General features: G+C 39.7%; 1 protein-coding gene across 1 annotated transcript; it reads left to right on the top strand.

Annotated features, from left to right (window-relative positions):
• The first annotated feature begins 245 nt into the window (after positions 1 to 245).
• On the top strand, positions 246 to 23,562 carry LOC132536637 (uncharacterized). Its single transcript, XM_060184774.1, has 8 exons — positions 246 to 281; positions 2,592 to 2,710; positions 8,013 to 8,046; positions 12,157 to 12,285; positions 14,249 to 14,373; positions 14,957 to 15,100; positions 18,192 to 18,225; positions 22,838 to 23,562. Exons 4-8 carry the CDS (start codon positions 12,178 to 12,180, stop codon positions 23,216 to 23,218), a joined length of 792 nt encoding a protein of 263 aa, XP_060040757.1. The 5' UTR covers positions 246 to 281; positions 2,592 to 2,710; positions 8,013 to 8,046; positions 12,157 to 12,177; the 3' UTR covers positions 23,219 to 23,562.
• The last annotated feature ends 11 nt before the right edge of the window (positions 23,563 to 23,573 follow it).

The raw sequence follows: 23,573 nt of genomic DNA, 5'->3' as shown, positions 1-23,573 counted from the left end.
TGTTGTATCAACTTACGAAGTAACATACATTTCCTCTCCTTTTGCCTATCTCAACAGTTAAATACAGTGTTTTTGTTAGTACAGCAAAATGTATTTTCATCACTTAAAGTTTATCTTGTCATTGTGTTTTCCACATACAATTTCCTTATAGCAAATTGGTTACAAATGCAGAGTGTCTGTCAAAATAATAGCATGATTTTCCATAAGGATTTTATATTTACTTGGAATGACCATTTATCCTTTCCAGGTGCCTAAAGAACTCATCAAAGGAAAATCACAAGGTATAGTGAAAATAACTTAAATGCATTTCTTAAAATGTATATGTTTGTATAAATAAATATATATATATATATTTGTTATTGTCTCTACGGTTACTGCTGGTGCTGCTTTCCATGTTTTTTCCCATTTTATTCAATAGGTCATAGAGAAATTGACAGGGGCAGGAGAGACTGAGGGAGAAGGAAAGACAGACACCTGGAGACCTGCTTCCCCACTTGTGAAGCTTCCATCCTCCAGGAGGGTTAGGGCTTTGAATCCAGATCTTTAAGGGTCCTTGCACTTATTACTGTGTGCACTTTTGTGGATTTGCCACTGGCGGGTATTAACATTTTGTATTAATTACAAAGTACATTAGTTTAGATACAGTGAAATATTAAATGTGCCCTTAGTTGTAATTCCTTTTGGCATAAATGTAAGCTCTGTGAAGAATTGCCAAGGCTTGAAACTTGGTCTTTAAACATGGCCATTTCCTCTTCTTTTCTTTACTTTTCTTCTCTTTTCTTTTCTTCTCTTTTCACTTCTTTTCTTCATCAGCCATTTGATAATGGTTCAGAAAGTCATAGCTCCAGGAGCATAGTCCTACACTGCCAGCTCACCAAATTTATTTTACTCACCCACCACTCCTAGCACTACTACTGTAGTTCTCACAAGGTCCTTTCCCCCCTTTATTTAAGTTTCTTAAGTTTAAATTCTCTCTATATATCTTACTTGTGAACAAAACCATAGGGTAGAGTTGTCTTTGACTTCATTCACAGTCACCCATTAACCTAATTCACCAGCCTTTGATTGTACCATTCTGTCCATCTTGTGCTCCCAGTTCCTGTCTCTTTGTGCTTTCCTATTTCTGCTGTTGTGTTCCCATCTACTCTGAATTCATTTACTTCTTTTTCTTTCTTCCTCTCTTTTTTATTTGTTGTTGTTGTTGTTTCTGCTGCTTTCAGGGTGTCTCCCTATCAGGCTCACACATGTTCCCAACATGCTGCTGCTATCACATGCTGTTCTTTTCAATAATTCTTGACAGGCAAGAGTTTATGGAGGCAAAAGATCTTTATTCCGCCTCCAATTGAAGGGTAATTTGGCAGATAGAGCTTTGGTGACTGGTCGTGGTATCTGTTAATGATTTGAATACGTCCTTCCACTCCTCCATTGCTCTTGAGTCTGTGATGAGAATTAATTCTGAAGAAAACCTCATAGCCCTATATTTGTACACAAATGTCTTACTTCCCACAGCATTCTGCCATAATGTCTTCTTGTCCATATCTTCTTTTTCCTCTAACCAGTACAATGCTACCATCATATGGTGTCCCATGAATGCTAGTAATGCCAACTTTGGGGCATTTGACAAATTAGGCCTTTCTGATCAGATATCCTAGTCAAGAGATCTTATTAAAAGAATAGAATGGGGCTAAAACAAATAATAATCTTTGTGTCCTCTGTTTCTACAGCAGTATAGCTATGGAATGTGAAGCTTAGGGAGAATCACTCAATCTACTCATTTTTCATTGCTAAGCTACAGACTTTTATGGAACCCTTGCTGGTTCTGTATGGTAAAAATATGACTTTTTTCTTAAAACTCCAATATTCAAATGAAAAGAAAGAATTGTACAAGTTAGGGGAGACTAGACTAGCTAAATGTAGAAGGAAGCTCCCTTTGCATGCCTGAAGCAGCACCCCACCTACATCTGACTGATTGTTCTTTGTTTATTATTTATCTTCTTTCCATTAAAATGGGGGTGACACTGTTAAGCAGTGAACAGTTGATAGTTAATCTGTTGACATGTAGGAAGGACTTTTCACAGATGTTTGTTTAGTAGACCTGCTGCATTTGCCCAGGAGTAATGGGGTATAAAAAGAAGAAAGAAAGGGGGTTCCGGCGGTAGCTCAGCAGGTTAAGTGCACATGGCTCAAAGCTCAAAGGCCAGCTTAAGGATCCGAGTTCAAGCCCCTGGCTCCCCACCTGCAGGGGAGTTGCTTTACAGGTGGTGAAGCAGGTCTGCAGGTGTCTGTCTTTCTCTTCCACTCTCTGTCTTCCCCTCCTCTCTCCATTTCTCTCTGTCCTGTCTAACAAAGATGAAAACAATAGTAACTACAGCAATAAAGAAAAACAAGGGCAACAAAGGGGAAAATAAATAAATACATATTTTAAAAAAAGAAAAAAAGCCAGTGATCTAGAGGGAGCAAATAAATAAATAATGAAAGTTTAAAGTTATGAAAATCGTGATCATAGATAACAAGTCAAATGATTAAAATTGACAGATAAAACTATATTTTAAAGAATTAATATAATGTTTTATGTCACACTTCCATTAAAGGGTGAAGATGAAAAATTGACAACAAAGAGTAGAGTAGAAAAATATAAAGGCAAATATCATCACTCTGCTTTTAAGAATCGGGTATTGCCATCTACCAAGCATGCGCATGCTAAGAAAAAGTAAGTCGTTACAGTGGAACATAAGGGCTTTGATAAGTAAGTGTATAGAAAAGATGTCTGTGTTTCCTCTTTGGAAATAAAAATTTAGGAAAAAAAAAGTTTAAAAAAAAAAGATGTCAGAATAGTTGTCGAATTGCTTTAAGAAGATGAGTTTCTGTTAGTGTTGTTAAGAACAGCTCTATTCTTTTTCAACCTTTTAAAAGGTATGTTATTGGCCTTCCTGTTCTATCTAAGATGAGGTAAGGGAGATAACATCATTATTTATAACAGCTGTGCACTTTGCCATTGATGGGTTTTAGTGGAGTTGTTAATATAAATGTAGGCTCTCATCTCCCTGTGAATATTATCTGAAGGACACATTTTCCCATACATATGTCTGTGTTCCACCTTCACACACCTGAAGCTCAAGGCTCTGTTCCATCTCTTCTCTTCCATGCCCTGCTTTATTAGCTTTGATGCAATGTATCACGTTCAGTCCAGGTTTCATCTTGCATGATTTTGTTTTCCTGTTTTTTCTTTTCTTTTTTATTACCTTTGTTTTCTTTTATCTCTTGATTCTTTTCATATTTTTTTTGTTCTCGCCCCCTCCCCCAGGGCACTACTCAACTCTGGCTTCTGCTAGTGTGACTATTACTACTTTTAGTAATAGTTGTCAACTATACCTGATAATCAGAAAATGCAAATACATAAACAGTATGGCTTTTTGAAAATGTTAGACAAATAGCTTATTTAAAATGTCAGCTTATTCTTAACAAATTGTGAAGCAGGCTTGCAGGCGTCTTTCTGTGTCTCTCCCTCTGTATCTCCACCTTCCTTGCTCAAGTTCTCTCTCTATCCAATAATAAATAAATACATAAAATATTTTTTAAAGGAATCTTATTAAAAACTGTAAGTAGATTGCTTGCTTTTGCAGCACATACAAGTACCCTGGAACAGTACAGACAGGATTATGCTGGCTCCTGCCCAAGCATAACATGCAGATTAATGAAGTGCTCCATGTTACATATATACACAGTATATATCTCTTCATGTCTGCATTGATAACCCACTTGTACTTTAGGTACAGTTTCTTATCTCCTCATGATTGCTGTCTGCACACTCCTCCCATTCACAAAGGGCAGAGTTTCTCCATATCGACATAATTTAAGGAACACGTCTCAAAATTTCATTTCATTCCAGCATTTATTTAGTTAACCTCAAGTGTCACTTTTGTGACTCAGTCCTGAAAGAAAATATGAGTTTTGTTACACACACACACATACACACACACACACACACACACACACACACACACACACACACACACACACCTCTCCAGCCCTGAAGAACATTTAATACATTCCATTATGTGTGCATTAAGTGGTAGGGTACACATGTTGGAGACCTTGAGCAGTGGAGGGTGAACTTTCAAGGGCTTGTATGTATGCCATGTGTGCTGCCTACTATAGTGTAATGCCACTTTCTGTTTATGGTCATTGTCAGTCTTTCTGACTAGTGTGTAGGCCTCCTTCAGCTTTGTAAGCCTTGGTTTCCATCTCTCTTAATGAGTTGTTCTAACTGGATAAATGTTTCTTTGAAATTGATCTTATAGGAGGATAAAGTAAGGCCCACCTTTAGCAGTCATGATCAGGATGTCATTTCCAAAGAGAGTATTTTATTTTTTAAGTGTTCCTGTTGTCATCAATATCAATTTAAAAACTTATAAGGTTTCCTGAACGTAGTTTCATGCATGCAGAGGTGTGTGTGTGTGTGTGTGTGTGTGTGTGTGTGTGTGTGTGTGTATGTATGTGTGTGTTCACTGCACCTGCCACCAAAATTATTAAGTCTTCTTCCCTCTGGTATCCACCACCTGCAAAGCCTAAAAGACAATGTAACAACAAGTTTTTCAAGCTAATTTACTTCAGTTAATTTCTACTTAATAATCTACATAGTTATAACAAGCTCTGAAGATCATTACAAGTTTAAAATGTATTAAAGATGTGTAGATACCTATAGTAATGCATGTGGTTGTATGCAAGTTCCCATAGTCTAACATTATCAAATATGTTGAAAATAGTTTCCTAATGTAAATACTGGATGCTTTCTTAATTGTTGTTCCAGTAATAGATTCTTTAAGTTTATTTTTTATTATTTCAGAAAGGAGACATTAACAAAAGCATAGAATAAGAAGGGTACAGTTCTGCACAATTCCCGTAACCCATCTCCATATCCCATCTCCATATCCCATCCCCTCCCCTGATAGCCTTCCCACTCTCTATCTCTCTGAGAGTATGGATCCAGGGTCATTTTGGTTTGCAGAGGGTAGAAGGTCTGGCTTCTGTAATTGCTTCCCCAATGAACATGGGCGTTGACTGGTTGATCCATACTGCCAGTCTGCCTCTCTCTAGGGTGGGGCTCTGGGAAAGGGACGCTCCAGTACACATTGATGGGGTCATCTGTCCAGGGAAGTCTGGTCAGCATCTTGCTGGCATCTGGAACCAGGTGGCTGAAAAGAGAGTTAACATACAAAGCCAAACAAATTGTTGAACTATCATGGACCTAAAGACTGGAATAGTGCAGCTGAGGTGTTGGAGGGTATTGCCTGCATGCTCTTGTATACTTCTGCTTTCAGGTATATATTTTTCCCCTAGTTTATGCGCATGTGTGAATCTATGCTCTATCTCAGGGGACCTGGACTATATCTAGGTTTGGGGACTTTACTGGGGAGTGGACTACCTGGAATGGAATTAGAGGATACAATGAAAGAAAAGGTCTCACTCGAGTGATAAAGCTGAAGGGTTGTCATTACACACCTGAAGTCTCTGGTCACAGTCTGAAGTGAAGCATGTTGTAGTGGCACTCCTTGCCTTGACTAGGTTGTGATTGGCGGATCCAGTATTCTTTGATTTGAATTGAGAGCAGCATGCAGGTAAGTGGGCCCCACCCTATGGTACCAGGACTGGGGGAAAATACAGGCTCTATAGTGGAAATGTGAGGGTCCTGTTGTCTTAGGGTTCAAGAAAACAATGGATAGTTATTGTTATCATCACATTATTTGGTCATTGGGTTAACTTTGAAAAGTCCCTTTGTTAGAGTTTGCTGTTAATACCCAGCATTTAGTATATAGTGGTGCCACTGGTTGCTTCTGTTCTCCTTGTATAGGCTTTTGAGAGAGTCTACATATCAAAGACTCAGCCTATGTATTAAAAACATTCAGTCTGTGTTTTAAGAAGTTCTAGACATATGATCAATTTTCCCCTCTCATATTAATTAGTGGTTTATATGTTTACACTTTATTAGGAATGTACATAAACACCATTCCCTCCACCAAAAGACTGTGTCCCATCCCCAGCCTCCCCACACCCCACCCCACATCCCCACCCCCTGTCATGCCAGGAAGGCCAATGGCCACCCTCCCTTTCACCACAGGGTTTTTACTTTGGTGCCCTGCTCTCAATTTAATCATATCCTGCTTTTAGTGTCCCTTTCTGTTCTTCTTTCTCAACTTCTGTTGATTACTGGCAACATTCCATACTCATCTTTATCTTTCTGGCTTAGCTGACTTAACATAATTCCTGCTAGCTCTGTCCAAGATGGGTTAGATAAGGTGGACTCATTGTTCTTAATAACTGCATAGTATTCCATTGTGTATATGTACCACAGCTTTCTCAGCCACTCATCCATTGTTGGGCACCTGGGTTGCTTCCAGGTTTTAGCTATTATGAATTGTGCTGCTATGAACATAGATGTAGACATATCTTTCTGGTTGGGCATTATGGAATCCTTGGGTATATCCCCAGGAGAGGAATTACTGGGTCATATGGAAGGTCTATGTCTAGTCTTGTGAGAGTTCTCTAGACTGCTCTCCAGAGAGGCTGGACCAATTTACATTCCCACCAGCAGTGCAGAAGGGTTCCTCAGTCCCCACAGCCTCTCCAACATTTGTTGCTGCTGTCCTTTTTGATGTATGCCATTCTCACAGGGATAACGTGGTATCTCAATGTTTTTATTTGCATTTCCCTGACAATCAGCGACCTGGAGCAGTTTTTCTTATGTTTGTTAGCCTTTTGGATCTCCTCTGAAGTGAATGTCTTTTTCATATCCTCTGCCCATTTTTGGATGGGGTCATGTGCTTTTTTGGTGCTAAGTTTGATGAGTTCTTTGTATACTTTGGTGATTAGTCTCTTTCTGATGTTTGACATGCGAAGATCTTCTCCCATTCTGAGAGGGGTCTCTTTGTTTGTGTGATAGTTTCTTTGGCTCTGCAGAAGCTTTTCAATTTGTTGTAGTCCCATTGGTTTATTTCTGCTTTAGTCTTTCTTGCAATTGGGTTTGTTTCATCAAAGATGTCCTTGAGGTTTAAGTGGGAAAGTGTTTTACCAATGTTTTCCTCCAAGTACTTGACAGTTTCTGGCCTGACATCCAGGTCTTTGATCCATTTGGAGTTCATTTTTGTTTCTGGTGAGATAAGGTGGTTCAGTTACATTCTTCTACATGTTACAACCCAGTTTTCCCAGTGCCATTTATCGAAGAGAGTCTCTTTCTTCCATGTAATACTTTGGGCCCCCTTATCAAAGATTAGATGTCCATAGGTGTGGAGATTTATGTCTGGGCTTTCAATTCTGTTCCACTGGTCTGTGTACCTATTTTTGTTCCAGTACCAGGCTGTTTTGGTGATGATGGCCTTATAATATAGTTTGAGATCTGGGAGTGTGATACCTCCGTTTCTGTTTCTTTTCCTCAAGATGATTTTGGCAACTCTAGGTGTTTTCTGGTTCCAGATAAATGATTGTAGTTTTTGTTCTATTTTCTTCAAGAAGCTTGGTGGAACTTTGATGGGTATCGCATTACATTTGTATCTGGCTCTGGGGAGAATATTCATTTTGATAATACTGATTCTTCTGATCCATGAGCATGGGGTGTCTTTCCATTTCTTGGTATCAGTTTCTATTTCCTTAAAGACTGACTCATAGTTTTCAGTATACAAGTCTTTCACTTCTTTGGTCAGCTTTACTCCTAGGTATTTTATTGATTTTGTTGCAACACAGTAATAGATTCTCAATCACAATGACTACCAAACTACTCTGTGTATCCAATCATGGATTAACATGCATTTCTTTTCTTTTGCCTATCACATGTGTTACATGCAATATTTTAATTAATACTATGAATTTTATTTTTATTACTTAATGTTTATCTTGTCGTTGAATTTTTCAATTCTTTTTAACCAATTATTTTTAAATGCAGAGTTTTTGCCAAAGTAGTTGTATGTTTTGCCATAAGAATGTTATATTTGTCTGAAATGTCTATTTATCCTTTCCAGGTCTCTTAAGAAATCATTTAGAAAAAATGACAAGGTATAGTAAAAATAACTTAAACATATTTCTTAAAATGTATACGTGTTTTCTTATTTAGTAATTTCTTTATTACTATTGTCTTCATTGTTATTGCTGGTGCTGGTTGCAGGCAGTTGGGGTCCACAGCTTCTGTCAGCCATTTTTTTCCATTTTATTGAGTAGGACAGGGAGAAATTGAGAGGGGCAGGAGACACGGAGGTAGAAGGAAAGGTCTGGAAACCTGCTTCCAGGCTTGTGTAGCTTCTCCCCTGCTGGAAGGTTTCAGGGTTTTGAATCCAGGTATTTTATGGGCCCTTGAGGTTAGTACTATGTGCACTTATGCAAGTGTGCCAATGCCCGGTGTTAATATATTGAATTAATTACAATGTGCATTGGTTAGATACAGTGAAATATTAAATGTGTCCTTAGTTGTCATCCCTTTTTTCATAAATGTCAACTCTGTTAAGAATTGCAAAGGCCTGAACCTGGGTCTTTACACACAGCCAGTTCCTTTTCTTTTTTTTCTTTTCTTTTCTTTTCTTTCCTTTCCTTCCTCTCCTCTCCTCTCCTCTCCTCTCCTCTCCTCTCCTCTCCTCTCCTCTCCTCTCCTTTCCTTTCCTTTCCCATTCTCTTCTTTTAAGCCTCTTTATAATGGTTCACAGATCATAATTGCAGGAGCATATTCCTACACTGCCACCTCACTAAATTTCTTTAACTCACCCACCACTCCTGCCAGAATTACTGTAGTTCTCACAATGTCACTTTTTTATTATTGAAATTGCATACATTTCAGTTCACTGTATCTGACTTGTGAACAAAACCATGGAGTAGTTTTCTTCAGCAGTGACCTTGGTTATATGTCAAGTGGATTTTAATTCACCAGCATTTGATTGCATCATTCTGTCCATATCTTGTCTTCACATTTCCTATCTCTTTGTGCCTCCTGTTGCTGATGTATCCTGGTCTATTCTGAATTTCTTTGTTTCTTCCCCCACACACCCTGATTTTGCCATGTACACCTCCTTTTAATAGTACTTACCAGGGAAGAATAGTTGGAGGTCAAGATAAAGGCAAATGACCTTCATTTCTCCCTGATATGGAAGGATGGAAGAGAGTAGTGTTTTGACTGACAACATTTAATTTTTAGTAATTTGAATATGTCATTCCACCTCTCCCATCCTCTAGATTTCTTTATTTGAAATGATATTTTTTTTTATCAGTTGTTGCTGCCATCCTTTTGGGCTTCAATTAATGCTAGCAATGCCACCTCAGGAGGATTTGACTAATCATTTGCTTTCTGCTCAGACAGCCTCATCAGAGTTCCTATTATCAGCTGACAGTGGGGCTAAAGCAGAATTAGCTGTCATCTATTAATTACAGCTGTATGGTTGTTTAATGGGAAACGTAGGAGGCATTAATCCTTTTTCTGATTCTTAAACTAGCGGTGCTTTATATATTCTGCTGGGTCTATATGGTAAACGCCATTTTTAAAAAATTTTTATTTTATAAAATAGGAAACATTGAATTGCTCAACAATTTGTTTGGCTTTGTATGTTAACTCTCTTTTCAGTCACCGGGTTCCAGATGTCATCAGGATGCCAGCCAGGCTTCCATGGACTGAACACCCTAGCAATGTGTCCTGGAGCTCTGCTTCCCCAGAGACCCACCCTACTAGGGAAAGAGAGAGGCAGACTGGGAGTATGGACCGACCAGTCAACGCCCATGTTCAGCGGGGAAGCAATTAGAGAAGCCAGACCTTCCACCTTCTACAACCCACAATGACCCTGGGTCCATGCTCCCAGAGGGATAGAGAGTGGGAAAGCTATCAGGAGAGGGGGTGGGATATGGAGATTGGGTGGTGGGAATTGTGTGGGGTTGTACCTCTCCTACCCTGTGGTTTTGTTAATTAATCCTTTCTTAAATAAAAAAAAAAAAAAAGGAAACACTGACTAAACCATAGGATAAGAAGGGTAAAACTTCACACAATTCCCACCACTAGAACTCTGTATCCCACCCCCTCCTCTGATAGCTTTGCTATTCTTTAACCCTATGGGGGTATGGACCCAAGGTCATTGTGGGATGCTGATGGTCTGACTTCTGTGATTGCTTTCCTACAGAACACGGTGAATCCATACTCCCAGACTCTCTCTCTCTTTCCCTAGTGGGGAAGGGCTCTGGGGAAGCAGAGCTCCAGGAAACATTGGTGGGGTTGTCTGTCCAGGAAAGTCTGGTGGGCATCATGCTAACATATGGAATCTGGTGGTTGAAAAGAGAGGTAACATACAAAGCCAAACAAATTGTTGACCAATCATGGACCTAAAGGCTGGAATAGTTCATTCGAAGAGTCGGGGGTGGGGAGGGTTCCCTCCATTTTGTAGGTAGCTCCATTTTGTAAGTAGTTCTTAGGCATGTTTTACTTCTATTCCAAAGGGCCTGCGGCTATACTATTTTTTTTGTTTGTTTGTTCTTGTTTTTGTTGTTCCCTGAGCTTGAAATCTGATATGCAAATGGTTCCAAGTTATTGTCTGGGGAGATGATGCCATGGCTGGTAAAGGACCAGAAATCTGGATCAGGGAAGAGAGTAGCTCCCTAATGTGGGAAAGTGTTATAAATATTGTTGACTGTAAACCCCATTGATTTGATGGGCTTAGGAGCCTATGTGACCTCTGCATCCCTGTAGATCTGAGCTCACATTCTGTCGTCATGAGTAGAAACATTCCAAGCTGCCCCAATATCGACTCATCTTCCTGAGGTGTAGCATAGTATATTTTGTCCATCCTCCCTTTGGAGGATGGGACATTCTCTAGCATTGTAGATCCAAGTTGAGGACAATGTCCTATGGGGACCCACAAAGGGTTCTATTATGTTGTTCCTGAGAGAAATGACCGGTAACAATTGAGAGAGGGATTTATTCGAGGTCTAGGCCCATCATGCCAGTTTGGGAATTTCAGGACTCCCTGAGTAGGGAGGGAGGGCCCCAGCTGATGGGGTGGTCTGATAGTGACTAAAGAATCATCTTCTGAAGCATCACACTATCCTGCCACTATCTTTGTCTGTTCTTTATTTTCTTTCCAGGTGGAGTTGGTGCTCTTAGTTCGTGAAGAGTTGATAAAGGTCTGATGACCAAAACAGTGGAGAGAGGGATATATAGGAGTGTATTTCTTTTTTTCTTTTCTTTGCCTCCATGGTTATTATTGGGGCTTGGTGCCTGCACTATGAATCCACTGCTCCAGTGCTTTTTTTTTTTTCCAATATTTTTGTTTTGCATAGGACAGAGAGAGGATGAGAGGAGAAGGGAAGACAGAGAGGGGGAGAGAAAGCTAGGCACCTGCAAGCCTGCTTAACCGCTTGTGAAGTGACCCCCCCCCCCCGCAGGTGGAGAGCCAGGTGCTCGGACCAGGACCCTTGTGCCGGTCCTTGTGCTTCTTATTATGTGCTCTGAACCCTGCCAGGTCCCCAAGAGCATATTTCATTATACTAGCTTCTTGTGAGATGTAAGATCTGGTTTCCAGTCTATTTATAAGTCTATTAATTAACATGATTTTTTTTCTTTTATCTTCATTAGACTGAGTAAGGATTTCTCACTTTTGTTTTCCTTTTTTAAGAAGTTCTTGGGTACACCAATCTTTTGCATTGTCTTTTTGTTTCCATCCCATTAAATTCTGCCTCAATATCCACTATATACCCTGTCCACTGACTTTGTTCCATTAGTTCCATTTTTTTCTGGGCCCCTTAGTTGTAACAGTAGAGTGTCTCAGATTATATTTTCTTCCTTTTATGAGGCTGAAGTTTTATGAGCATCCCTTAGGAGTCCTTCTACACTGTGCCATATGCTTTTCTAACTAATGTCTTGTCTACATTTTCACTTGCTACCAGGAGCTTAATAATGTGATTTTTGACTCTTCCTACAATACTTCTACAATAATGGGATGACTAGCCTCCACATTATGGTTTTTATTCTAGGTCTGCATCAGGTTGATTTCTGGCATTCTTTGTGAGACTCCCTTTCTTTGTAAGATTCTGGCCTATCATTTCCTAGCAGTATCTGCATGTAGTCACAAAAGTATGGATATCAAATGCTTCAAGTCACAATTTACAAACTTTTCTAATGTAATCTGTGTGTTTTTATAGGAATGTGAAGGTGAGAAGAGGATGAAGAAGAAGCATGCTTATGAGGATCAAGCCACCAAAAAGGGCATTGGAATGGCATTTTTCCAGAGGGTAATTTCAGTTTTTAGAAGAAATCAGCAGTCCTCAAAGGTGTGTTGTTTTGCCCAGAGTATTGGGAGTGGGTCAATGCTAACACCACTGCCATTTGTGTTCTCATTCACTGTGTGGAAGGAGTATTGAGAGGACATAGGCAGGGCACAATCTCTGTTAATCTCCACTTTGACCTGTCATCCCACAGAGATTGGGAAAGCAGATATCTGATTGGAGCTCAGCCTCCATAGCAACAGACTCACTAGGAAGGCCATACCCCAGTTCCTGGAGACCCCAGCCCTCCCTCTGACTCATACCTCTGCTGCCCTCCAGGAGAATTCAGAGATTCATCTCTGGGGGCCCTTGTGGAGAACTGTACATCTTTCCTAAAGCCAGAGACACAAATCAAGTATTGAAGGTGGGGGACTAAGGGCACACCCAGTAGTGGACACAAGATAGCAGATAGAATGACCCGGGTTCACGTCCCTGGTCCGTATCCCCAACCGTATGGGGAAAGCATCCTCTTCATGTGTGGTGGAGCACTACTGCAGGTATCTCTCTTCTTTTTCTTTCCTTCACTGAATAGGAAGACTGTTTTAGGTATGTTCCAGGGGGCCACATGACTTTAGTAATTTTTGCTTGAGTGTGAAAGCTAACATAGGGGTAGACTAAGAATATTGTTTGGGAAGATAATGTCAGAGTTGAGAATAGGGCTAGAATGCTGGATTAGAGCAGAGAGTAGCTACCAATCTTGAAAGTATATAAATAAAATTAACTGTTTTACCCCATTGATCTGACCTGGAGCCTGAATATATTTCTATTTAGCACAGGAGCAGAGTTCCTAACAGTCTATCAATCTTTCTGTCTCTCTCTCTCTCCCTCATTCTCAGTTTCTCTTTAATATATCTGTTTTAAAAAAAAAAAAGGAAAAAAGGAAGGGAGAGAAAGGAGAAGAAGTAAGAAGGAGTGGGAGGAGGAGGAAGAAGCAGCAATAGGAGGACGGGAGAAGGTAGAGGAGGAGGATAAGAAGTAAGATGGTGACTGGGTTCAGTGAATTCACAGTAATGGTACTGAACGCATCAATAAGCCTGTCACAAAATAATAATAAAATACACTGAAAATAAAATCAGAGCAATTCCACCTTGAAATCTCAAGGAAAATGCTGAGTTAAAGTGCACTGAACTCTAGAAAACTGAGCTCTAGACTAACAGCATGCTGAGATATCATTCTATAAAAATGGATGCTATATGAATCCATTCTACCACGTGTAGCATCAAGTTGCACTAACATGGTAACACTTTCAAATTACCTGGCTAGTTTAATTCATAAAATCATTCCGCATTGCGCTCCTAGAAGTGTGAATAATATGAGGTGTTCTTAGCATTGACCTTTCTGTTACTAGTGTTACTAAGAGGTCACTAGCTGGAGTTGGTTCAGGCTATAATTAGCTTTCTGTCATCTGGATGTACTCTTGTATGGTTATTGAATATGTAGATTGGTGGGGCAAGACTCATTCTTTGAATGCTGTTCTCTCAGTTGATAAGAAGCACCATAATGACCTGTGGCTTCTATTGTGGCAAATACTGCTTCATGTCTTTGTCAACAGAACTGAACATTTGATTTGCTAACACCCAAAGCCATCTGAAAAGCAGAAGAAAAGTAATCCAGCCAAGAAGAGTTCAGTGCTTAGTTACTGAAGCACCACAACATCACACCACTTAAATCTGGCTGATGGTGTTTGCATCTGTCTGTCTATTACTTTCCCAGTCAGTGGGGATTGAAAATGTTGGGGAGTGCACAGTGGATGGATGTACATCAGTTCACAAATCGTGGCTGACCTCTCAGGAATGTTCATTAATTCAGAAAGCAATTTATAAAACAACTAGGGATCTGTAGTGATAAGTTCAAATAATTTTATTCATTCAAATGATAAAAATAATTCTAATGATAAAGCAGTTTAAGTGACAGCATCTTTAGTGAATAAAATAATAAACATTGTTCCTTATATTGAACTTTGATGAAGGGGAACGAGGAAATATTGCACTTAAGTAGTAGAATGGCAGTTCCACAAAGCAAAATGGATGTTTCAGGTTTCAACAATGGATTACGTGACCGCATGCAGCAGAGCAGAGCTGCAAAGTGTGATAGGTAAGTGGAGAGCAATATATCACTGTATAATTGATCTATCCCTAGGGAATGTAGGGAAGGGCTGGAACAGAGAGGGTGCTATTTCTCTGCCAGGTTAGTGTGAAGGTGTTTCTTCCTGGGCATGTGCTCTCTGGGTTGGAGAGAACTCGACAGGAGCCAGCCTGGGCTGCTGCTTACTCAGTGACACAGGATAGGTACCAGGAACTCATGGCAGAGCGAGATTGCAATGCGTCTTTATTGATCAGAGACAACACCTTTATATCTTTTGAAACAGAAGTTTCAAGTTGGAATAGGAAAAGGCTAGGAAAGGGGATGGAGAAAAGGAAAGAGCACGAACCTTCCAAAGCTACTGTTGTGAAGGTTTTATCTGGTGGGATGAATTAATACACTGTAGGCAGGGTGGCTCTCATCAAAACAATGATTATGTTAGTAGACCATAATATCAGACATGGAGCAGAGCAGGGGGGCTGCCCGACAGTTCTCGGTACATGGTTTTGGAAATGGACATAGTTAGGGGTAAGTGTGTTTCTTTACCAGTTGTATTATTATGAAACATTGATCTTCTTCATATTTTATGTTGTAGTTACCAATCTGTAATGAAGGAGATGAAAGGAAAAGGAGAGAAGAGATTGGCATCAGAAATATCTGTAGTTACACCAGTGTTTGAAAAGGGTGCTACACTAACCCTTGATGAACTTCAAACGGAGATAGGCCACACTCCAAGGAGGTAAAATCTTCAAATTCTTTATTGCTTTATTAAAGCAAAAAATAAATAAATAAAAATAAAACTGTTGTTACTGAAAATGCCATTCAGTTTCAATGACTAGTATAGAGAAATCTGAACTATACCAGACAAAGCTGTTGCTTGTTTAACATGAAAATAGATGAGACAGATATGAAGTCATTACAGTAAATGCTTCTTTTAGGGCTGAGGGTTCGTTCAGTGGGTAAGGCACAGCTCACTAATTGTACAGCCAGTATTGAAGTCCTTACACCACAGGGGAGTGCAACTACACTAAAAGGTCTCATTCACTGAGGTCCCTGGGCCCTTATTTATCTCTGCCTGAAATAAAAAGAATGAAAGTGAGGTTGGGAGCAATAAAAATATGCATGTGTGATGATCTAGTTTTACACTAGCAAATGATAGTTAATTACTTAAAGATTGCACTGACATGTAATTACAATAAGGAAGAATTAATCCTTTAGAAAATCATATATATTCAGAAAGGCATTAAAGGAATTAATATCTTGGAATGAATGTGGCTTCAAAGGTTATTATTTGGGTAGTCGGGAGTGGAGATAGCATAATGCTTATGCAAACAGACTCTCCTGCCTGAGGATCCTTAGTCCCAGGTTCAAACCCCTGTATCATCATAACCCAGAGCTGAGCAGTGCTCTGGGGTTTCTCTCTGTCTCTTTCTTTTCATCTCTCTCAAAAATAAGATAAATAAAAAAAAATTTTAAAAGCTTTTTAATTTTTCTTTACATATTTTAAAACATTTATTTCATATAAAAATGACTTACAGGGGGCCAGGTGGTGGCGCACCTTGTTAAGCACATACACTACAGTGCACAAGGACCCAGGTTCAAGCCGCTGATGTCAACCTGCAGGAGGAAAGCTTCATGAGTGGTGGAGCAGAGCTGCAGGTGTCTCTATGTCTCATTTCCTCTTTATCTCCCCCTCTCAATTTCTCCCGATCTCTATCTAGTAATAAATAAATAAATAAATGTTAGTTGCATTGGGGAAATAGGGAAAGACCTGCACCACTACTTCACGACTCATGAGCTTAGCCCCGGCAGTGACTGACCTGAGTCTTGAATCCTGGGTCATACACATTGTGGCAGATACATTCTAACAGGTGTAACAATATATCTTTATTTATTTATTTATTTATTTTTAATATTTATTTTATTTATTCCCTTTTGTTGCCCTTGTTGTTTTATTGTTGTAGTTATTATTGTTGTTGTCGTTGTTGGATAGGACAGAGAGAAATGGAGAGAGGAGGGGAAGACAGAGACGAGGAGAGAAAGATAGACACCTGCAGACCTGCTTCACCGCCCGTGAAGCGACTCCCCTGCAGGTGGGGAGCCGGGGTTCGAACCGGGATCCTTATGCCAGTCCTTGTGCTTTGAGCCACCTGCGCTTAACGCGCTGCACTACAGCCCGACTCCCTACAATATATCTTGACTTAAGAAAAAAGAGGTTGTTATATGGGTATGTGAATTGTTGTGCTTTTAGGAATAATTCATTAGGGAAAGCCATACTTATTAAACTTGATGTGTCTGCAATTGCTCTATAAGAATCAAATTGGGGAGTCAGGGTATATGACAGCGGGTTAAGTGCACCAGGTTAAGCACAGGTGACACAACGTGTAAGGACCTGTTTAAGGATCCCGGTTTGAGCCCCCAACTCAGGGGAGTCGTTTCCCAAGTGGTAAAGCAGGTCTGCAGGTGTCTATCTTTCTCTCCACCCTCTTCCCATCCTCTATTTCTGTCTGTTGTATCCATCATAATAAAATCAATGACAACAACAACAATAATAACTACAACCATAAAACAGGGTTAACAAAAGGGAATCAATAAACATAAAAAAAGAATCATGTAGGTTTAAATGCATTATTTTATAAAGATAGTAGTGGGCTATGGAGTTGGGTCAGTGGTAGAAACAGGACTTTCATGATTGGGGCTCTGAATTTTATTCTGAGCACTTGTCAATCTGAGGGGAGTGACCTTATTCAATAAGGAATAGATGAGATCCTAGTAAGCTCATGATCCATTCATGGGAAGATTTATAGCAGTGGCTATGCATTCTTAAAGTGGAACATCCACATATAACCACAGATATTATATGCATGTCCATTATGGTATTATACAAAGATTTTACAGTTTTAGTAATATGTCATGCTGTGACGCCGAGGAGAGAGAGAGGAGATCCAGAGCAGAGAGGGAACACAATTGTTTATTCTGCTGGCACCTCAAAGTTGGGTGAGAGTGCAGTGGTTCAGGCCACATGGAGTTAGCCATTTTGGATGCCTCATGCAGCAACCTTCCCTGTGTCTAATCACCCAAGTGAAAGGCTGGGAAGTGAGTGAGGGGCAGAAGAAGAAGGGCTTTATAGGACAAAAACCGGGAGTGACCAGCCTGGACAAGATTGGTTGGGAAAGGTACTCCGAGAATGTCCCAACTCTTGCGTGAACTGGCACTAGCCTGAGGTGACATCTGCACAACAGTCAGAGGTATGAAGTGTTTAAATACTAATGGTAAGAACAGTGCCTTTGGCACAAGTAGGTGTGACTTTGTCGAGCACTTTGCACCTGATCAAGGCATAAGAGTAGTTCTGTGTATGACGGCAAACAGGAGATTTGTGCACGAGAAGCAGCCTGTTATGAAGAGCACTACACAGACTATATTTCAGGGTCAAAATAATTCAAGGGCAAGTGGTATGCTCAATGTACCAAGCAGGGTCAGTGACAGATGTTGAGAAGTCAATCATTGGTCTTGTCAGCATCAATATAGTTTTGAATGGAACACAGTCTGCATATTGGTGAATGTTTATAGAGTCAGATATATATCAACTGTAGATTTTTTTGCTGTTTTGCACATTGTATAGCAACCTTTCCATGTACATGGAATCCAGATGCTACATTGGGCAAACGTGTGTAGCAGAGAATGATAATATTGATTCCTTTATTTTGATAATTCTCAAGGAATCTGAAATGTACAATGCCAAGAGTTTATTCTGATAAACTTAGAGTTCATTCTTTGTAATAATTACATGACATTAGCCTGAAATCATTCTTTTCCCTCTTTTCTTTCAGGCTCAGAACAGTATGGCTTGATACAAAGTACATGGTATAGTACAAATGACTTCTATGCTACTTAAAAAATAACCATTTATGTTGATAGTCAAAGTGCAATTGCCTTGTATTAGGTATAACTAGAGCAAGAGAGAAAGTACCTGTAGTTACAGAAGAACCAAATTATAGCAGCACTGAAATATGGCTGACTATGTTTGTGTTTATTCTAGCCTCTCTCTTTGGCAGTCAGGATGGTTCGGGAATTTTGGGGACAGAAGAGGAGCAGGAAATAAGTTCACTGCTTAGGAATGGCCTTTCAGAAATATTTGTTACTTCTGCTGCTTTCACTCAGAATTAAGGAGCAGTTTACTAGTTAGAAACCTGTAATGATAAACTAAAAGAAGTTCCAATCATTTTATTCATTCATGAAAATCATTGAACACTTCTTTTTTTATTTAAGAAAGGATTAATGAACAAAACCTTAGGGTAGGAGGGGTACAATTCCACACAATTCCCACCACCCAATCTCCATATCCCACCCCCTCCCCTGATAGCTTTCCCATCCTCTATCCCTCTGGGAGCATGGACCCAGGGTCATTGTGGGTTGCAGAAGGTAGAAGGTCTGGCTTCTGTAGTTGCCTCCCCGCTGAACATGGCGTTGACTGGTCGGTCCATACTCCCAGTCTGCCTCTCTCTTTCCCTAGTAGGGTGGGTCTCTGGGGAAGCAGAGCTCCAGGACACATTGGTGGGGTCTTCAGTCTAGGGAAGCCTGGCTGGCATCCTGATGACATCTGGAACCTGGTGACTGAAAAGAGAGTTAACATACAAAGCCAAACAAATTGTTGAGCAATCATGGACCCAAAGCTTGGAATAGTGGAGAGGAAGTGTTAGGGGGGGTACTCACTGCAAACTCTAGTGTACTTCTGCTTTCAGGTATATATTTCGCAGTAGTTGATGGATACGTGTGAACATATGCGCTCTCTCACAGAAACTGGTGTAAATCTAGGTTTTGGGACTTTGTTAGAAAGTGAACCCCCTGAGATGATCTTGAATTTATTTATGCTGTCTTTGTGGCCTAACCTGTGGTCTATCCTTGGGTATGTGCTGTGTGGATTTGAGAAGAATGTGTATTCCAGATTTTTGGGGGTGAAGGGCTTCTGAAGATGTCCAGGAGGTCTAGTCTGACCATCTCTTCATTTAATTCTCTTGTTTCTTTGTTGAGTCTCTGCTTTGTGGATCTGTCTAAGTGTGAGAGTGGGGTGTTAAAAACTCCCACTATTATTGTATTACTATGGATGTATTTTTGAAGTTCTTTCAGTAGGTGCTTGATGTATTTAGATGGACCCTCATTGGCTGCATAGATGTTAATAATTGTTAAATCTTCTTGGCTGATTGATCCTCTAATCATTATGGAATGACCTTGCCCGTCTTTTAGTACTTTATTTAATTTAACATCAATTGTGTCAGAGATGAGAATGGCTGTTCCAGATTTTTTTGTGGTCCATTAGCCTGTATGATAGTTTTCCATCCTTTCACTTTAAGTCTGTGTTTATCTTGTTGTGTCAGATGGGATTCTTGCCAGCAGCATATGGTTGGGCTATGTTTTCTGATCCATCCTCCCATTCTGTGCCTTTTGATGGGTGAATTTAAGCCATTGACATTTATTGATATTATGGATTTAATGTTTTGTAGTGCCATTGTTGAACGAATTTTTATTTGCTCTGATATATGGCAAGTATTATAGTGAAGTTCTTGTTTATAAGAGGTCTTTTAGAACCTCTTTCAGGGCCGGTTTGGTGATGGTTGCTTCCTTTAACTGCTGTTTGTCTAAGAATGTTTTGATCTCTCCATCTAGTTTGAATGAAAGCCTAGCAGGATATATTAAACTTGGTTGAAACCCTCTTTCATTCAGAGCTCGACAGAACTCTTGCCATACTCTTCTGGCTTTTAGAGTCTGAGTGGAGAAGTCTGCTGGTAGTCGTATGGGTTTTCCCCTGTATGTGACTTTTTGTTTTTCTCTTGCAGCCTTTAGGATCCTTTCTTTGTCCTTACTTTTTCTCATTGTGACTATGATGTCTTGGTGTCTTCAGGTCTGGGTCTCTTGAATCTTAATGTCCTTTGTATTGTTCAAGTCTGGGAATGTTTCTTCTATAATTTCCTCTAGAATGTTTCCTTCCCCTTCCTCTCTTTCTTCCTCTGGCAGGCCAATTATACGAATGTTACTTCTTTTGAGATGATCCCATAGGTTTCTGTTGTTGTTTTCAGTGTCTCTCAATCTCTTTTTGAGCTCTTTCGCCTCTTTCTTAGTTTTCTCTTGCTCATCCTCTGTCTGACTAACTCTGTTTTCTGCTTCTGTTAGTCTGCTTTCCCTTCCCTCATCTTCTTTCCTCAAGTCAGCTATTTCAGCTTTCAGTTCTCTAATTGCCTTAGGATAACCAGTATTTTCCTTGAGGGTCTCAACTGTTGTTTCCTTAATACTGCCATTCCTTTCCTCCAAAGTTGTTTTCATTTCTGTGATTAATAAATTTATTATTGCTTGCATACTTTTCTTACCTATGGTTACTTCTAGCTGATTTGTAGTTTCTTCTGGGCTCTTGTCTTCATTCGTTGGAGTAGCAGTTTTATTTGCTCTTGATCTACCCATTTTTTTGATTAATGTGTTTCTTATTTTTATGTTCTGTTGTTCCTCAGTTTTTGTGTTTTGAGTACAAGCAGCACTATACTAAATACCCTTATGACAAATGCAATCACCAGCCTCAGCTATTACAATAGCAACTGAAGCAAGGATTGAAGCAGTTTAACCACTACCAGTTAGCCAAACAATGTCTCCAGTCCATGAAAAAATATCAACCAAGTCCAAGTGAAGAAGAGAAAGAAAAAAATGGATAGCAAGTATAGATAGTTATGCAAATCTACTACCCGCTGTATATTCTAGGGGTAGCAAGAGGAGTAAGGGAAGTAGAGCAGAGCTACACACATAGAGAGTCCACGCTGAATCAGATTTCTTCCCCAAAATAATTCACAAATGAATATCAGTGAATTCAGAAATCCGAAGAAGGAGAAAGGAAGAAAGGAAGACCAGAAGAAAAAAAAAAAGAAACAAGAGAGAGAAAAGAAAAAAGATAAGAAATAGAACTGTAATAAAAGAGCAGTGAAAGGAAAGTTGTTTAATTAATTGATTTGTTTTTTATTTTATTTTTTAATTAGCTAGAAGGAGTGAGAAAGGGAGATTGTGTAGTGGAGGGAAGAGTAATGAAACAGGTTCCTCTTACAATGGATAAGATGTCCGGTCCTCTAGCAATGGAAAATACACTAAGAGTTAATTCTGGTCAACCTTAAGGAGGGGGGGAAAGAGATACACCTTTATATAATATTAATCATAAAATAGAGCAGGGTAAAAAACCTGTCCCAGATTGCCTCAAGCTGCCTGAGCAGAGGCAGCTGATTGTTAAGGAAGTAAAACAAACAAACAACAACAAAAAAGCACCTCAGGGCTGTCTTTCCCTTTTGTAGATCCAGTTGGCCACTTAGAAAGAAAAGGAGCCAAGGGTTTCAGAAAGGAATAGGCTTAGAATGGAACCCCTGTTGGGCCAGGAATCTTGGTAAAGAAAGAAGTTCAGCAGGGAAGCCTGCTAGGAGCAGCTTTCTGCACCCAGGGTCTGGTTATGGGGGGGGCACAGGTGCACTTTGGGAATAATTAAAAAAAAACTGTTCCTTTCTTTTTTCCTCTATATTCTAACCCAAACTGGGCTATATTCACCCCCTTGATGTCACAGCTGGGACCCCGAATTCACTGTCTTGCTGAAGGCAAAAAATCCTACCGTTTCCAGCAGTTGTTACCTTACCTCAGACCAGTAGCTGCTTCTCAGTCTGCCATCTTGGCTCTGCCTCCAATATACTTATTTGTTAAAAGTTTTATCCTGCTATTCCTGTGCTACTCTTGTATTAGTCACTGTTGAGACATTTGGAAATGTGCATCATTTCACCATTTAATGTTTTCTCCACTCAGCAACATTTTAGAGTTGTCTCTGTATTACTATGAATAAGCAAGGCAGATATAGAGAATAATGATTAATGACATGTTTGAGAAAATTATCTTTTTCTCACCTTCACTGATGTGTGTAGACATAGAATCTATGATTCTCCTAGGTTTAATGCCCAACTCCTCTAACATTCAGAACTGAGCAATTTTCAGCCACAGAGGAAGGAATCAAGAAAGTACCTGTGGCTATTGATTTATTTGTTTAGATTCACTGTCTTCAACTGTATGTACTCTCATGCTTATATATGTAGAACATATAAATGCACCCACCCACACACAGACACATGTAGGAAGGAAAGGAAGTGTTGCACTGATGAGCTACTTGTGATGCCCTCTTTTATATTTTCTTGTTTATTTGTCTTCCTTGTTTATATACCAGCTCAGAATCAAAGCCAGGGCTCACCCCATGCAAGAACTGAGGTGTAATATGGAGTTACCATCTCTGTCCTAAAATTTCAAACAGGTGCACACTTATACTGCTTTAAACTTTAAAGATTAATCCAACTATTTCTAATTGCAGAATATTAATCATTTCTGTGTATAGCACAAGCAGTGCTTATAGTCGCAGAGAAAATTGTAATCGGTCATTTTCCTGTTAGCTGAAAGTCTTCTATGCTTTACTTAGGATACGGGAAGTCCTGCAACTGAAAGCAATATACTGGATACAAACCAAAAGCTACAGGATGAAATTGCTACCCTACAGAGAGAAATGGAAAAAATGAAACACGAGAATTTCATGCTGAAACAAGACATGGAAACAATGCGAGATGAGAATTTAGTGCTGAAATGGGACATGGAAACAATGCGACACGAGAATTTAATGCTGAAACAAGACATGGAAACAATGCAATACAAGAATTTAATGCTGAAACAAAACATGGACAGACGGCAATGGAAAGACAAACAAAAAGTGAGTGCTACAATACCACAGATGGAACGTCAAACAACATCATTAAAAGAGATGAGAGAAGAGTTGTTAAGAAATGTAAGTCAAATTGGATGTTAACTATATTGAAATTTAACTTGTCATCTTTAGGAGGCCTGGCTGTGGCATGCTATTTGAGTGCAGGCATTACCATAAGGAACAGGTACCAGCCTCTATTCCCCACCTGAGCAGGCCTGCAGGTGTCTTCCTTTCTCTCTCCCTCTATTTTTGACATCCTCTGAAATTACTCTCACCTGATGTAAGGAAGTCGAAAAGCAGAAAGAGAAACAATGGAAAAGTAATAGCCATCAGCAGCATTGGAGTCATAGTGCTGACACTGAGCCCCAGCAATAATTCTGGTGGTAATTCAAAGACAAACAACAAAAAAATATCACCATGAATCTTAGAATCAGTTTGCATTGATAGATTTCTATTA

This window comes from Erinaceus europaeus, unplaced genomic scaffold, assembly GCF_950295315.1.
Source record: "Erinaceus europaeus unplaced genomic scaffold, mEriEur2.1 scaffold_362, whole genome shotgun sequence".
In the NCBI taxonomy this organism is placed as follows: Eukaryota; Metazoa; Chordata; class Mammalia; order Eulipotyphla; family Erinaceidae; genus Erinaceus; species Erinaceus europaeus.
This window is presented reverse-complemented; position numbering and strand designations above follow the sequence as displayed.

What these genes read in the sequence shown, in the direction of transcription:
- LOC132536637 (XM_060184774.1), top strand. Translation starts at nt 12,178, where the DNA reads ATGAAGAAGAAGCATGCTTATGAGGATCAAGCCACCAAAAAGGGCATT. An exon ending in GAAATCAGCAGTCCTCAAAG is followed by an intron (nt 12,286 to 14,248) that starts GTGTGTTGTTTT and finishes ACTTTGATGAAG; the next exon opens with GGGAACGAGGAAATATTGCA. An exon ending in ATAGGCCACACTCCAAGGAG is followed by an intron (nt 15,101 to 18,191) that starts GTAAAATCTTCA and finishes CTTTTCTTTCAG; the next exon opens with GCTCAGAACAGTATGGCTTG.